Below are 18,062 nucleotides of genomic sequence, written 5' to 3' on the forward strand. Positions count from 1 at the left end.
GTATTTTACTTCAGTAGCTCACAAGCTGACTTTCCTACCCTTGTGATCTCCAAATAACAGATGAATTGGTGTTGCAAGGTCAAACGGGACAGGGATAGAACAAAGGATGTGTCTAGAGGTGGTGTGAATGACAGGCTGATAAACATATTCAATAGAACAATACAGCACAGAACAGGCCCTTCGACCCACTATGTTGTGCCGAACATTTGTCCTAGCTTAAGCACCTATCCATGTACCTATCCAATTGCCGCTTAAAGGTCACCAATGATTCTGACTCTGCCACTCCCACAGGCAGTGCATTCCATGCCCCCACCACTCTCTGGGTAAAGAACTTACCCCTGACATCTCCCCTATACCTTCCACTCTTCACCTTAAATTTATGTCTCCTTGTAACACTCTGTTGCACCCGGGGAAAAAGTCTCTGTCTACTCTATCTCTTCCCCTGATCATCTTATAAACCTCTATCAAGTCACCCCTCATCCTTCGCTGTTCCAATGAGATAAGGCCTAGCACTCTCAACCTATCCTCGTACGACCTATTCTCCATTCCAGGCAACATCCTGGTAAATCTCCTCTGCACCCTCTCCAAAGCTTCCACATCTTTCCTAAAATGAGGCGGCCAGAACTGCACACAGTACTCCAAATGTGGCCTTACCAAGGTCCTGTACAGCTGCAACATCACCTCACGACTCTTAAATTCAATCCCTCTGCTAATGAACGCTAATACACCATAGGCCTTCTTACAAGCTCTATCCACCCGAGTGGCAACTTTCAAAGATCTATGAACATAGACCCCAAGATCCCTCTGCTCCTCCACCTTACTAAGAACCCTACCGTTAACCCTGTATTCCGCATTCTTATTTGTCCTTCCAAAATGCATATCCTCACACTTGACAGGGTTGAACTCCATCTGCCACTCCTCAGCCCAGCTCTGCATCATATCTAAGTCCCTTTGCAGCCGACAACAGCCCTTCTCACTATCCACAACTCCACCAATCTTCGTATCGTCTGCAAATTTATTGACCCACCCTTCGACTCCCTCTTCCAAGTCATTAATCAAAATTACAAACAGCAGAGGACCCAGAACTGATCCCTGCAGAACTCCACTTGTAATTGAATATTTACTATCTACCAACACTCTCTGACTTCGACCGGTTAGCCAGTTCTCTATCCAACTGGCCAAACTTCCCACTATCCCATGCCTCCTGACTTTCCGCATAAGCCTACCATGGGGAACCTTATCAAATGCCTTACTAAAATCCATGTACACTACATCCACTGCTCTACCCTCATCCACATGCTTGGTCACCTCCTCAAAGAACTCAATAAGACTTGTAAGGCAAGACCTACCCCTTACAAATCCGTGCTGGCTGTCCCTAATCAAGCAGTGTCTTTCCAGATACTCATAAATCCTATCCCTCAGTACCCTTTCCATTACTTTGCCTACCACCGAAGTAAGATTAACTGGCCTGTAATTCCCAGGGTTATCCCTATTCCCTTTTTTGAACAGGTGCACAACATTCGCCACTCTCCAGTCCCCTGGCACCACCCCCATTGACAGTGAAGACGAAAAGATCACTGCCAACGGTTCTGCAATTTCCTCTCTTGCTTCCCACATAATCTTAGTTTATATCCCATCAGGCCCAGGGGACTTGTCTATCCTCAAGTTTTTCAAAATGCCCAACACATCTTCCTTCCTAACAAGTATCTCCTCTAGCTTACCAGTCTGTTTCATACTCTCCTCTTCAACAATACGGTCCCCCTCATTTGTAAATACTGAAGAAAAGTACTCATTCAAGACCTCTCCTATCTCTTCCAACTCAATACACATTCTCCCACTACTGTCCTTGATCGGACCTATCCTCGTTCTTGTCATTCTCATGTTTCTCAAATATGCATAAAAGGCCTTGGGATTATCCTTGATCCTATCCACCAAAGATTTTTCATGCCCTCTCTTAGCTCTCCTAATCCCTTTCTTCAGCTCCCTCCTGGCTATCCTGTATCCCTCCAACGCTCTGCCTGAACCTTGTTTCCTCAACCTTCTTCCTCCTTACAAGACATTCAACCTCCCTCGTCAACCAAGGTTCCCTCACACGACCATCTCTTTCCTGCCTGACAGGTACATACATATCGAGGACACGTATCTGTTCCTTGAATCTGTCATTTCAACGACATCCTTCCCTTACAGCCTATGCTCCCAATTTATGCTCCTCAGATCCTGTCTTGTAGCATTGTATTTACCCTTCCCCCAATTGTAAAACCTGCCCTGTTGCACGCACCTATTCGCCCCACAATCAGAGAAAAAGTAAGACAATAAAAACAAAATCCCGCAAGGATAAAGAAAGCAAAGTCAGGAAGAGGTTATGGTCCAAAATATTCAAACATAACATTGAGACAAGAGGGAAAGTGCCTAGTTGAATGATGAATTATTGTTCCTCAAGCTTGCATATGGGCTTAGTGAAAAGCTTCAGGAGACTGAGGCAGAGAGGTCGACATCAAAGCAAGGTGCAGGAATAAAGTGACAGATGACGAGAAGCTTGGGGCTGTACTTGCAGACTGAATGTAGAGGCACAGGCTGGCCTGCAGCCAAAGTAGAGATATGTAGCCAGCCAATCTGGGCATGACTTCTGTTGAATACCACTGGAAATTAGGACCAATGCCAGGATCAGATATTGCAAATAACAAATCATCACAACTTCCTGCTCATCCAGTTGAAGTGGGCACACCAAGAATGCTTCGTAAACGTGGTTCTGTTGAATTTTCCTTTTTCCTCTGTGTCCCTGTACGTTGCTTCAATAGGTTTTCATGTGCTGAAAAAAGATGTGCATCTTGCCTTTTCTTGTTCCCTGCAAATACTTTTGTTTTTTCATTTTTTTTGTCGGCAGCATTTCAAGTATGGATCCTGGAGCTGTTCAAATCTCCAATTTCGGGAAAAGCAGGGTTAGCAGGGTGACAGCAGCATAACTGGATTACAGTGCCGAAAAATCAGGCAATGTTTATAGGCCTTCCAACTGTCTCCTCTTGTTCTGTGATCGCATTTCCCACATAATACAGATCAGGGCTTCTAAATGAATCATCTCTCTTGATGGAACAGCTGCAACAGTATTGCCAGATCCTACTGAATTCTGAATTGTGTACTTTCCCATTCCCATGCATTGTTCTTGGGTGTGGAGCAAAGATAATAGGGTTTGCTTGTTAAAGACGAGAAGTAACATGTCGAGAAGGTGATACCCAGTCTTTCTGACCTTACAGTTTCTGGGGGTGGAAAGGGGGGGGGGGGGGGGTGGCTTAGGCTGCAGGATGGGCACAGTAAACATGCAAATGCTTTGAAAATGATGGAGATAATTTCCCTGTTTCCACCCTCACAAGCAACATTTTTCATTAGTTTGCTCATGCCTGCCATTTCCTCACTTCCCACAAGCATGAGAAGTGGTATCCCGTCTTTAATTCTGCAGAACAGAGTTAACTCTGCACCTGGCTTAAAGCACACACAATTGCAATGGGGTGACCCATGACCATTCAGCTCAGGTGTTGTTATGAATCGGTGAAGTGCATTCTTAGTCTTAACAACCAATAAACCAATGAATACGTACATTACGGATGTTGAGGTTAGGGATAGATGTTTGATTACTCCAGGTCAAGTTGACATAAGGAGGGAGGAAACGTTGGGTATTCTAAAAGGCGGACAAGTCCCCTGGTCTGGATAGGATCTGTCCCAGGTTACTGATGGAACCAAGAGAGGAAATAGCTTGGGCCTTAACTGATATCTTTGTAGCATCCTAGAATACAGGTGAGGTCCTGGAAAACTGGAGAATTGCTAATCTTGTCCCCTTGTTTAAGAAGGGTGGCAAGGATAATCCAGTTAATTATAGACTGGTGAGCCTGATGTCAGCGGTAGGGAAGCTGCTGGAGAACATACTGAGGGATAGATCTATGTGCATGTAGAAGAAAATGGGCTTCTCAGTGATGGGGCCTGTTAAAAGATCCCTTTGACACCTTGGTCAAGCTTCAAGATGCATTAATGCCTCTGCAACATCCCATGAAAGTCGACATACCAGAAATGCTCAGTGCATCAGACAGCATCTCTGTCCGGCAGCTTTCTGAGATTAAGCCAGCCCATTTGTAACCTTGATGCCACATTTGACCCAACGAGGTGCTGCCAACTTCATTCATGGCATCACTAAGACCACATGTAGCCCTCTCTGTAACATCCTTCGACTTCATCCTACCTCAGCTCATCTACTGCTTAAGCCCTCGTCCTTTGTTCCTCTAGTTTTGACTATTCCATAGTGCTCCTGTTGGTTCCTGTAGACTTTCCTTCATAAATCTGAGGTCTTCCAACACATAACCCCTTTCCCCTCTTACCCATCCTCATTGACTGACATTAGTTGTTGGCCAAGCTACTGCTTTGTTACAAAATTGGCACCTCTATTTTTAGATCTGTATGGCCCCATCTCCCTTTATCTTTGTGATCGAATAAAGTCCAAAGTCCCTTTGAGATATCTGCAGTTGTCAGCTTCTACTTTTCCAAGTTTTACCGCATCACTATTGCTGGCTGTGCTTTCAGTTGGATAGGGCTCTAATCTTCAGACTTCACTCCCCTCACCTCTCCACACCTCATCCTCACTTTCTTCTTTGAAGACATTTTGTAATCATCAGACTAAGCATCTGGTTTAACATTTCCCATTGGCTTGGTGATGTACAATGCTACAATAAGGCACTTAGTAATGCTCTTACATTCAAGGTGTGATATAAACAAGTGCTAATTTTGTTTTATTGTTGGATTTCCAGCCTCTGAAATATTTTACTTTTGTCCACGTTTTTGTAATTTATTTTCCAGGAGTAAAATCATGTTCCAGTGGAGCCAGGAAGATCGGGACTGGGGCTGGATGTATCTAGGCAAAGCAGGGTCACGTTCCCAATTGTTCTTTTAATTTCCACCCACACACCATGGGCTTTACGGAAGGGAAATATTTCATAGAACATAGAAAAGAATATTGCAGCACAGTACAGGCCCTTTGGCCCTCGATGTTGTGCCGAACTGTGAAATGAATCTGATGCCCACCTAACCTACATCATTCCATTATTATATGTGTCTAATGCCCATTCCATTTACATCTCGTACTGTTGCAGGCAGGCCATTCCATGCCTCTACTACTGAGTAAAGAAACTACCCCTGATATCTGTCCTAAATCTATCATCCCTTAATTTAAAGCAATGCCCCCTCATGTTAGCCTTCACTATCCGAGGACAAAGGCTCTCACTGTCAGTGAGATTTAAATAGATCCTGCAACACTCTTGGGTCAGACGCTGTTGAGAATGTTCTGTTGCGTTTTGCTTGCATTCTACCATGGTTTGTTGCTATTTGCATAATTTGAAATGGAAAAACTATCTTTTCCAAGTGACCCCAGTTGCTGAGGTACCACCTTGAACTATGGCAGTCCAGTTCCTGTAGGTTGACCCATAACCCTTTTAGGCAGGGAATTCCAGGATTTTGACCCAAAGAGTGGCGATATGTTTCCCGGTCATTTCAAACTTTCAACTTGAACATTAATACAAATTGTTTGTGTTGGGTGAAGGGCAATACAAAGGGTTTCTTGCCAAAGTCACGAGGTCCAAGTGGGATGGTAAGAACATAGGACATAACAGCGCAGTACAGGCCCTTTGGCCCTCAATATTGTGTTGACCTGTGGAACCAGTTGAAGCCTATCTATCTTATACCATTCCATTCTCATCCATATGCCTATCTAATGACCATTTAAATGCCCTTAAAGTTGGCGAGTCAACTATGGTTGCAGGCAGTATGTTCTACACCCCTTACTACTCTGAGTAAAGAAACTACCTCTGACATTTGTCCTATATCTATCACCCCTCAATTTAAAGCTATGTCCCCTCATGCTAGCCATCACCATCCAAGGAAAAGGTTTCTCACTGTCAACCCTATTTAACCCTCTTAGTATCTTATGTCTCAATTAAATCACCTCTCAACCTTCTTCTCTTTAACAAAAACAGCCTCCGGTCCCTCAGCCTTTCCTCATAAGACCTTCCCACTATACCAGGCAGCATCCTTGTAAATCTCCTCTGCACCCTTTCCAAAGCTTCCACATCCTTCCGATAATGTGGTGGCCAGAACTGTACGCCATTTTCCAAGTGCAGCTGCACCAGAGTTTTGTACAACTGCAGCATGACCTCGTGGCTCCTAAACTCAATCCCTCTACCAATAAAAGCTAACAAACCGTATGCCTTCTTAACAACCTTATCAACCTTGGTGGCAACTTTCAGGGATCTATGTACATGGACACCGAGATCTCTCTGTTCATCTACACTACCAAGAATCTTACCATTAGCCCAGTATTCTTTATTCCTGTTGCTCTTTCCGAAGTGAATCACCTCACACTTTTCTGCATTAAAATCCATTTGCCACCTCTCAGCCTAGCCTGCAGTTTATCTACGTCCCTCTGTAAGCTGCAACATCCTTCAGCACTATCCACAACTCCACTGACCTTAGTATCAGCCGCAAGTTTACTAACCCATCCTTCTATGCCTTTATAAAAATGGCAAACAGCATCGGCCCCAAAACAGATCCTTGTGGTATACCACTAGTAACTGAACTCCAGGATGAACATTTCCCATCAACCACCACCCTTTGTCTTCTTTCATCTAGCCAATTTCTGATCCAAACCGCTACATCACCCTCAATCCCATGCCTCCATGTTTTTTGTCATAGTCTACCAGGGGACACCTTATCAAATGCCTTACTGTAATCCATATACACCACGTCAGCCGCTTTACCCTCATCCACCTGTTTGGTCACCATCTTAAAGAACTCAATACAGTTTGTGAGGCACGACCTACCCTTCACAAAATCGTATTGACTATTCCTAATCAACTCATTCTCTCAAGTTGATAATAAATCCTATCTCTTATAACCTTTTCCACACTTTACCCACAACTGAAATAAGGCTTACTGGGCTATAGTTACTCTCCTTCTTGAACAAGAGGACACTTGCTATCCTCCAGTCTTCTGTCACTAAATGACAACAAAGATCAAAGCCAAGGGCTCAGCAATCTCCTCGCTGGCTTCTTAAAGAATCCTAAGCTAAATCCCATCTGGCCCAGGGAATTTATCTATTTTCACACTTTCCAGAATTGCTAAAACCACCTCCTTGTGAAACTCAATCGTGTCTAGTCTAGGTTAGCATTGTTCATCCTGCACCAACCAGCTATTGTTCTCCATCCACTGCCCAGCTGATTTATACTCACGGTGCCCTCCCCGCCAACAGCTGTCACAAAATCCCTTCAAGGAGTTTAAATTTCACCTGGTCAGCCAACTTTATTTCATTCAGTGAAAGTTGTGGATGAGGAAACGGAAATGTTAACTGTGCCATCGTTTGATTATTCAGAGGTATTACATTTCGTAACCTGACTTAAAAAGATTCAACATTCTGTTTCCATTGCCTTTCAAAGAAGAGAGAGCCAAAGACTCATGACCTTCTGTGAGGATAAAAAAAAGGCCTCATCTCTGTTTTAAATGGCTGACCTTATATTTTTAAGCAGAGCCCTTTCCTTCTAGTTTCTCCTGGTAGAGGAAATACCATCTTCTTATCTACTTTCTCAAGACACCTCAGGATGTTATACATTTCACTAAAGTTGCCATGGGAACCTGGGTTCCCAGGCAATATTTGGGTCCCTGGATTGCTAACCCAGTGACAATATTGCCAGGTCATTCCTCCCCCAATAATCAAGATGGAAATAGCACAGAAAAGGGTCTGTGCTTATGGAGGCTGATTAAAGTGTCAGACAACTCTCCACCCCAAACATTTCTAAGTGGAAAGCAGATCAAAGAGGATTTTTCTGCATGCAATTAAATTACAAATGTAATGTTTATTCCTTTTCCTGTTCTGCAGATTGAATCTGACATGCATTACAAAGCAATTATATTGTCGTATCAATAGCTCAAGAAACATCATTCCCCTTGCATTACAATTGAAAGTGTCTACTGTTTCAGCAGCAATTTATTGTTTTGGAAATGCTTTTGTATTTGAGCCCCAATTTGCAATTCAATCTCTCTACTACTTCTGACAAAATTAATATGGGCTATTTTGTTGCTGCATAATATTGCCTGTTTCTTTCCACAGTAATCTCAAAAATACATTAGATCGCTAATCTCAAGCTACCATTTGTGTGGTTATATTGACTTTAGTTTATAATGGAAAGAACATGTAAAAGTGCATTGCCATTATTTACTATTGCATCTAATAGGTTTCCTATTGCCTGTGTCCTCAATGCAAATGTTCAAGTTCATAAAAATTTCAAATGTCTTCATTTTTTTTCAGTTGCGAAGGCACCGTCTTGAACCACTGCATGTGCTGTAGGTTGACCATTATGCTTTTAGCCAGGGAATTCCATGGTTTTTGACCCAGAGAACGACAATATATTTCCTGGTCAGGATGGTGAGTGGCTTGGAGCGGAACTTGCAGTTTGTGGTGTTCCCATGTATCTGCTGCCCTTGCCCTTCTAGATGGCTATGGTTGTAGATTTGGAAGGTGCTGTCTAAGGAGTCTTGGTGAATTTCTGCAGTGCATCCTGTTGATAGTACACACTGCTGCTACTGAGTGTCAGTGGTGGGAGTGAATGGTTGTGAGTTGGTGCTGATCTAGTGGGAGTGGGCTGCTTTGTCCTGCATGGTGTCAAACTGATTGTTGGAGCTGTATCCATCCAAGCAAATCGGGGAGTATGCCATCACAATCCTAATGCAAGCCTTGTAGCTGGTGAGCAGGCTTTGGGGAGACAGAAGATGAGTTACTCACTGCAGAATTCCTAGTCTCTGATCTGCTCTTGTATCTACAGTATTAATATGGCAAGTCCAGATGAGTTTCTGGTCATTGGTAACAGTCCAGAAGATGATAGTAGGAGGTTCAGTGATGGTAATACCATTGAATATCAAGTGGTGATAATTCAACAATCTCTTGATAGAAATGGTCATTAATTGGCACTTAGGTAAATGTTACTTGCCATTTTTTAGCCCAAGCCTGGATAACGTTCAGATCTTGTTGCATTTGGAGATGATCAGCTTCAGTACCTGAGGAGTCGCGAATGGTTCTGAACATTGTGCACTCATCACGAACATCCCCACTTCTGACCTTATGATGGATGGCAGGTCATTGATGAAGCAGCTGAAGATCTCTGAGCCTAGGACACTACCCTGAGGAACTGCTGCAGAGATGTCCTGGAGCTGAAATGACTGACTTCCAATAACCACAACTATCTTCCTATGTGCCAAATGTGACTCCAACCAGCGGATGTCTTTCTGTCTAACTCCCATCGACAGTAATTTTGCCCAAGCTCCTTGATTCCACATGCGGTCAAATGTGACAATTATGTCAGCCTTGATGTCAAGGGCAGTCCCTCACCTCAAATGCAATGCGATCGTCATTATTTAGTGTTTGTGCCAAACCGTGTTAATGACAGATTTGCATCGTCTATTTTTATTATTGTAGATGTTAACCTATTCATGTTTCATCTTGATAAGAGCATTTAGCATCTCATTGTTCAGGCATCAATGTTAGTACAATTGAGCCATTTCCCTGTCATAGCCTATTGGAATTGCACAAATCAGTGTGTTTTATGATTTGAAGATGCCGGTGTTGGACTGGGGTGTTTGCGTGTTTTATACAATTGATAAATATGGGTTTCATGCCATGGTATTCTCTCTTTGTGTTGACCAGTGTTTAGGAGTTGATGAGAATTCATTGTTGTCATTTAAAAACACACACGAGTGCCACAGTATTTCATCTCTTGCAATATATTGTATAATATTTCTCTCAGCACTTACACTATGGTGAATAAAAGTCCATTCAAGTTCATATTTTTAGCTGAGTAACATAAAATTATCTGCATCAAGGTTTCAAATGATTCTACCAAGTTTGGTAGTCAGGAGATGTGCAATTATTGCTGCTGCAAAACTTTTCTCATCACGACACAGCTATCTCATTTGCTGGTGTTCAGATTGTGTTCATGGTTGGAGATGTTACAACTGGTTGTGATGGCTCTAGAGATAGTAAGGACTTAGATGCTGGAAGTCAGAGTCGATAAAATGTGGAGGTGGAATGGCCCAGCAGGTCAGACAGCATTGGACGAGCAGGAAAGTCAGCGTTCTGGGTCAGGACCCTTCATCAGGACTGTTTTCAACCCAAGTCATTCTGCTGTCATAATCCACTTTGTGAAGCTAAAATACTGTTGTAAGCAGCTCAAGAATCACATGATAAGGAAGCTGCATGGCTCATTCTAAATTATCTGTTCAAAAAGAAATACCTGGTGTTTACGTATCACACTGTGCAACTGACTTTTGTTTCCACAAATAGGTTCCATTTCTTCTTCTGGAAAGAGATTCCTTTGAGCTTCAGTCCTGATTTTACATTAGCTATTCTGAATCACAAGTCTAGAATATAAGAAATAAGATCAAGAAGATTAGACAGTCCTTCAAGCCTGAACTGCCATTAATAAGACTGATCGTCTACGTTAACTCCCCAGTTTCCCAACTTGTCCCCCTCCCTCAATTCCCTATAAGAAATACCATTTTCATCCCAATTGAAAGATCTCCAGTTTTCCAATCCACCCTCAGTCCTCAAATGATGGAGGTCTATTTCATGGTTCTTTTCTTCCCAAATGTTCAACTTTATTGTTTTTTTGTGCCTTCATAACCAAAATAGGAAACTGTATCTGAGACATGGTTCCCAGCTTTCATTCCAGAGTTGGGGTATGAATAGGCGGGAGAAGTCCTGGCTCCAAGAATCCCACCATTAAAAACAGCCACCTACACGTCTGATGTTCAGGGCAGGATGGATTGGGAATTGGGCTGGGAGAGCCAAAAAGAGCCAAAGAGGCTCTGCTTCCCAAGATAGGCTGGGCAGAATAAAGCATAAAGCTCTCCTCCTGCTCATGTTCACTCATCCCCACATGCTTTGCTTCCATGCCAATTTCTACCCCAATACCTTTCCCCAGATCTCTCAATACCTCTATACTATTCCCCCATAACCCTTTAAAACCCAAGCAACTCTGTGCCTGTGTACCCATTCCCCACTACCCTTCATAGCCCCTATACCATCCTATGACAATCCAGCCATTCCCAAATGTCCCTCATTCTCCCTTATGTCTCGAAGCATTCCCTTGGCTCTTTATAGTCTGATACCAACTCATGCCCCTACTCACCACTCTTTGCCCTTCCCTCGTTTTGCCAACTTATCTAGTATACACCATGAGCAAACCTCTGGAAGCATGCTGACCGTGTCCTTTGGGGGTGGGGTTGGAGAAAACTCTCATTGGTTACAAGAGTCTGTGCATTGAAAGTCCTTTAATATATAAAAACAAACATTTCACTTATGTGCTTCAGCCTTAGCTATGTCATCCCTTAAGTCAACAAACACTTTCATCCAATAAACAGTGGAACTGTCATTCAAAATGCATGTTTAATAGGCACCCTATTACAAAGGTAGTCTAGGAAATCAGTCACGCGGCCACATCCTATCGCAGGTTTGTGTGAACAAGCACTGAACTAGCAGTTCTTTAAAAACTCCACACATTTGTTTTTCTTTGGACAGTTCCTTGACAATTTGGCAGTCTCAAAGAGTTACGAACTTTCTAAGCATGAGCATGCTGTTTCAAAATTCCTAAGGATGGCTTACCTACTGCAAAGAGGTACCTTACCTCTCCTAAAGGGAAGAAACATTAGAACATTCCTCCCCTCACTCCTGTTTAACCCCCATGACTCCCCATGCCACATTCATGAGAACCAAAGCATCCTAATACCCTCTACCCATCCCCCATTGCCCCTCTTGACAACTTGGTGCCTACTTTTGCCCATTTCCCTTTGACCGACTGTGCCAATTCATCAAGTATCCACAAGTGCTCATGCACACAGCAAAAATATGATTCTATTGCTTAATGTTCGGTATTAGCATATACTATGCAAAACACACATTTATAAAATCATATTTTGACTCGTTGACAATTATTAATGCAGTGACACTTCTAGATGGCTTTTGACAGATCTTGAGACGTTGAACTGTTTCATATGGGTGTATGAACCTTTTGCATAGTTTTCTCCACAGTTCATAGTTCCAAAGGACATCTGACCCCCACCAAGGATTCCTGACTCCACCTCCATACTATTTGGTACCTGCCTTCTCTACCCCAAAGGATCCTGCCCAATAGCTTCATGCTGGCCCAGCACTATATCTACACAGAGCCTCATCTCTCCAAAGAGAGACCCTGGCTAGCTGAAAAGGTGCACTGAGAACAAACCTGGTCTCATCTTCACACTGTGACTTGAAAACCTGCGAGTGGAGTGGAGGCAGCTACCACTGGGTAGTATGTATGTATGAAGTAAGAACCAGCCTCAAATCCTACCCCCCGAAAATATGAGCTGTTGGATTTATGAGCTGGACTTCAGTCTGCAACAGTTTCTGGCATTCTGTGTTGCAAAGGAGATGCTGGCGTACCAAAAATTAGGGCCTTGATCTATATAGCTTCAGTTAGGTCCTTTGACAATCACCTATTGATTTAATCATGTATTTAGGTTTCCATATTTACGTTATTGATAACTGCATTGCATGAGATGACTAAATGTACCATCATTACCATCAGTCAGCTGTCCTCACTGTAGCATTGCTTTCAGTCTGTTGACTCATTGGGGATGAAGGTGGCACAGTGGCTCACAGCACCAGGGACCCAGGTTCGATCCAGCTCGGGCAACTGTCTGTGTGGAGTTTGCACATTCTCCCCGTGTCTGTGTGGGTTTCCTCCGGGTGCTCTGGTTTCCTCCCACAGTCCAAAGATGTGCAGGTCAGCTGAATTGGTCATGTGAAATTGCCCATAGTGTTAAGTGCATTAGTTAGAGGGAAATGGGTCTGGGTGGGTTACTGTTCAGAGGGTCGGTGTGGATTGGTTGAGCCAAAGAGTCTGTTTCCGCACTGTAGGGAATCTAATCAAACAGGTCAAACTCCGGTGAGAGCATTCTCCTCTTGGTGACATTACCTCGGTTGAGGGTCTCAGTCCTATCTTCCAGGCGTACCTTCATCCCCATCGAGTCAATTGCTATTTTTGGAAGTGACCAGGGTCACTTGACTGCTGTGAGGCATTCTATATTGACCAGAGTTACGGTCATCTCCTCTTGTTACTGTAGTAGGGTTGAATAGCTGACCTGACTGTAATTGATGCAGCTTCATTCTTGTCAGCCTGAAATTTACTTATTCAATTTAAAGGGAAAAAACCCAAGAGCTGTTAAGTTCTGAATCCGTTAACACTGCTGGATTCCAATTTCCTTGTTAAACGTTTGTCTGAGGAGATTGCTCATTTTTAATCCAATGTTTGTATTAACTTCATGTATCATTAGCCCCCACCATTTGCAGATATCAACTGACAGCAGATAAAAGATTTATGGCTGCTTCTTGATTAAAGCTGTAGTTATGCCTAAGTGTTTCCCTCACCCACTACTTCACCACCCCACCAACCATTCCACTTCATTCCATGTTTTTATTATCTGTGAACTTAACCACTCTGCATTGAATTGAGTTCTATCCAATTTATATAAATTAGAAACTGAGTGTGGTATTCAAATATTGTTTGTCTGATATTCTACTTACTGCTCCATACACACGTATTACCCTGATTGCATTTAGAGTACTTTAATTCCTAAAGTAAGTGTTTTTCTCATCAAATTGGCTTTCATCAGTGAACAACATTTTGCTGCCTAATTATTTTCATTTTTGTGTCTAGTCTACGCTTTCTGTCCTACCTATATTATCCTTGCTTAGGACTATAGCTTTCCATTTCGATGTTCACTGTAACAGTAAATGCTACCACAACAGGGAACATGTTTGCTTCTTCTGAGTGCTGTCACAAATGAGCTGTCTGCTATTGACCTGACCTTTCTAATAGTTGGTATGGATGACAGGCCAGCTGACTGAGAGTGTCGCCTCACTGCTTTTGAACAGTAATTAGCACTGCAGACTGTACAGAACTATGACGCCTACCTTCCAGAATAGAGCTTTCAATTTGTAGTGAATGCAGCAGGAGTTAATGATGAGAGAACATCAGTTTAGATTTGCCACTATGATAGGAGAAAACTTATGTTCACAGAGTTGTTAGAGCATGTCATGTAGAGATTAGTCATTTAGAAGCAGATGACTTAGATGTGAAACTGAAGAGGAGTAGAATTCCTTTTGGATTGCATTAACAAAGAGCTAGTACAAGCATCATTTGGGCTGAATGGACTCCTCCAGTGCTCTAAATCTTGATAATTTTATGGAGGTTTCCATACCATAGTGTTTCGTCGAATTGATTTACCGAACTCCGAAGTTTTACCACTTTACAGTGATGAAGCCATGATTGACATTAATCTCTGTCAGATGCCAAACCACATGAACAATCTGAGTTAACGAAGAAATTTTTCAGAACCGCGAACATATCAAATCCAGTCAAATGAACTTACAATCATACTGCCATTTGATATTCTCAAAATAACTGCAAATTATACAAAACAGAACCTGGCATCTCAGAACAGATTATTTCAGTGACTGACTTTGACTTTGAAATAATATGGAGTGTCGTTTTGCCCTGATGATTAGTGGGATCACAAAAGGATTAAATCATACAAATGTGTTCACAATTGTTTTTGACTTGATTCATAAGATGTAGGAAGAAGGCCTGCATTCATTGCCCTAATTGTCCTTGAAGGTAGAGTTGAGCAACTTACTTCAATACAACTGAAGGAGGTTTGCAGGCCATTCCAAGGGAAAGTATAGTCAACCACATCTAGGTCTGGAGTTGCACATGGGCCAGACCTGGGTAAGAATGGTAAATATAGTACCCTAAAGGATATTAATGAACCTAATGGGTTTTCAAGGCAATCACCTTCACTGCCAAATTACTGATCCTAACATTAGGATCTAATTTAGTAAACTGAAATCAAATTCTTCAGCTACTATGCTGAAATTTAACTCTTTCCCAGATTAATTGTCCATGCCTATGTTAACATAACAACTCTGCTATCGTACCCCTGCAAGAATATTTTCATTTCAGATTCTTTACATTAAATTCATAAGATGGTGCTTTACAAATATTGCCATATTTGGATTGTTTTGAAGTAACTTGAAGATTTGATGGATCTTTGCACATGGGATGAGAGTAGTTAAATTGCATCAACTGTACAGTCTGAGTGTTTGGAAGTATTTTCATATTCCACTCTGTTTTAAAATACACTGTTCGATATAATGATATGAAAGGTTGTAAACTATTCTCATTTGAATTTTGATGATATTCAGCATTTATGTTTGAGATTGAAAAGTCTCTCACTAAAATGCAGGCACTTTGTATTCTGTATATTTTAATGAGATGATGAGCTCATGGTAAACTGTCTTTGTTTTCTAGAGCGCCAACTCTGTATAACAATGGCTGGCACGAGCACCCTGCCATCCAATGTGGCTGGCATCAGCAAGGAACTGGCAGACCTTCGTCACCTGATTCAATTCCCTGAAGAGATTGCCAGTATTCTGACCGAGCAAGAGCAGGAACTCTATCGCAAGGTCTTACCACTTGACTACCTCTGCTTTCTGACCAGGGATTTAGCGAATCCAAGTTGTTCTAATAGGTCATCCCCACTCAAGACCTCCACATCAGCACCCACTCTCAGCGATGCAAATGGGGATCACAATGCAATTGAAAATCTTGTGTCAAGATTTAATGAGGTAAGTTGATGCTTAGCTTTTACCTCAACATGGATCTCATTTTATTTAACTGGCTGAAGCTGGTGGCTTTCTAATTCACATGTGGGATGTGGGTATCACTGGCTGGGCAGCATTTATTGCCCATTCCCAGTTGCTCTTGAGTAGGTGGTGTTGAGCTGCCTTCTTGACCCGCTTCAGTCCATGTGCTGTGGACGAGAACTTGAAGGTGGTGTATTCCCATATATCTGCTGTTCTTGTCCTTCTAGATGGTAATGGGGTTTGGAAGATGCTAACAAAGAAACTTTGATGCTGTTGAAAGTTTGAGCAGTTGAAGTCATGAACCTAGAGTTTTTTTTAGATTACATTACAGTGTGGAAACAGGCCCTTCGGCCCAACAAGTCCACACCGACCCGCCGAAGCGCAACCCACCCATAGCCCTACATTTACCCCTTACCTAATATTACGGGCAATTTAGCTTGGCCAATTCACCTGACCTGCACATCTTTGGACTGTGGGAGGAAACCCACGCAGACACAGGGAGAACGTGCAAACTCCACAGAGTCAGTCGCCTGAGGCGGCAATTGATCTTCAGAGCTGATACCATTCTGTCTCCATTGTCATGAGTTTGTTTATAGAATCATAGAATAGAATCCCCACGGTTTTGAAGCAGGCTATTCAGCCCATCGAGTCCACACCGACTCTCTGAATAGCATCTTACCCAGACCCACCCCCAACACCACATCCCTGTTACTCTGTATTTCCCAAAGCTGATCTACTTAGCCAGCACATCCCTGGACATTGTGGGCAATTCAGCATGGTCAATCCAGCTAAACTGCACATCTTTGGATTGTGGGAGGAAACCGGAGGAAACCCATACAGGCATGGGAGGATGTACAAACTCCACACAGATGGTTGCCTAAGGCTGGAATTGAACCTGGCTCTGTGAGGCTCAGCCACCCAGTGTTGGAGCTTATGTTGACCCTGGCAAATAGGATTTGTACTGTGCCCCCAGCAAAACAATGGTAATTAAACTGTAAGGAAATTTCAAGTCATGGCATATTTTGTGATACCTATTTTCTCTCAAAACACTTAAAAATGAGGAATTAAAGAAACTAACATTGTTTGCATATGTGAAACATGTACAGTCCATAAATGCCGAGATGCATAAGGATGGCTGAGTGTTCTCGGTTATTTTCCTTGATTAGTTTACAAATTCTCAGCCTTTCACCTAATCATTTCACTGGCGCCCCTCAGTGTTCCTCATCAGAGTGGCTGTCATTTGCAGGTGTCATGCGTTCCTTGGCCATAAAGGGAAGGGTGATAGCAGTAAAACCTGCAGATGTGGACAAACAGAGTAGTAAAGAGTAACATAGCACAAGTTTAAAATGTTCATGTGTCAAATTGGCCTTCATTAGAAAAGAAAAAATGTTTGAGAGGTAAAATGTGCTTGTGTGATTTGCTATTGTGCATTTTGCACTACTCCTGAGGACATGGGTCTTTGCATTGTGCTCATGTTACTGTACTTGGTTACTGATGATGTTTGTTTGGAAATGATGTACCCAGGGGATTGAAAGAATGGCATGACAATAATATTTTATTAAGGTATGCATTGGCATCTTCCAGTTGTACTCCGCTGTGTGAAACACTATGTACTTTCATACTTCATTTACTGCTTTCCTGAGTCAACAGTGATGAACAGCAAATGTCCACAACTCTAATTGCAATTGTTTTCCAACTGAGGTCTCAAAATAAAAATAGGTAGCAATTTATTTTTATAAGCTAATACAATGGAGGGGAAAAAATATAGAATTTCGGTTTAATTAGAAGGAAAGGCATAAAGAGAAGCTAATGGGAAAGCCAAGGTGCTTTGATTATTTCAATTTTTCATTTGATTTCCCTAAAATTTTCCTTGATGCCATTTATTTTTCCAGTTTACCTTTCACGTTCTGGGTGGTTGTCATTTCTGCAATTTGGGTCATGGTGTTTTTTTTAAAGTATAGTTTGACTGTATCGTTTCTAGAATTGGCTCTTTTCTTTAGTGTTGCTTTATTTTTTTCTGTACTCAATCACTAACATTTTGGGGCACTATCCGATAGGAAAATCTAAGGTACATTGGTAGTCATGCTACTGACTGTGTGGCTTGCTTTAGTGTCTCATGAAAGTACCATTGGTGGATGAACTCTCCTCTATATTTTGTGTTTAATTGGTGGTATTGAGGTTGAAAATAACAACAGACAGGAATTCACATGAGGCAAATTGGTAAATAAACTGCTTTTGGTTTACTACACCGGGTAATATTTCTAATTACTAGTTCTGATGATCTGTAGTCGTTGGAAGG

The 18,062-nt window shown here is 42.3% G+C and overlaps 1 protein-coding gene across 2 annotated transcripts in view; it reads left to right on the top strand.

Moving 5' to 3' along the window:
- Positions 1–18,062, top strand: part of plce1 (phospholipase C, epsilon 1) — a 366,594-nt gene that overhangs the window by 227,578 nt on the left and 120,954 nt on the right. For both annotated transcript variants that reach the window (XM_072557765.1, XM_072557766.1), the window contains exon 4: positions 15,429–15,745. In XM_072557765.1, the coding sequence (XP_072413866.1) occupies positions 15,429–15,745 (317 nt within the window). The remainder of the gene's footprint in view (positions 1–15,428; positions 15,746–18,062) is intronic.

This window comes from Chiloscyllium punctatum, chromosome 38 (assembly GCF_047496795.1).
Source record: "Chiloscyllium punctatum isolate Juve2018m chromosome 38, sChiPun1.3, whole genome shotgun sequence".
Classification (NCBI taxonomy): domain Eukaryota; kingdom Metazoa; phylum Chordata; class Chondrichthyes; order Orectolobiformes; family Hemiscylliidae; genus Chiloscyllium; species Chiloscyllium punctatum.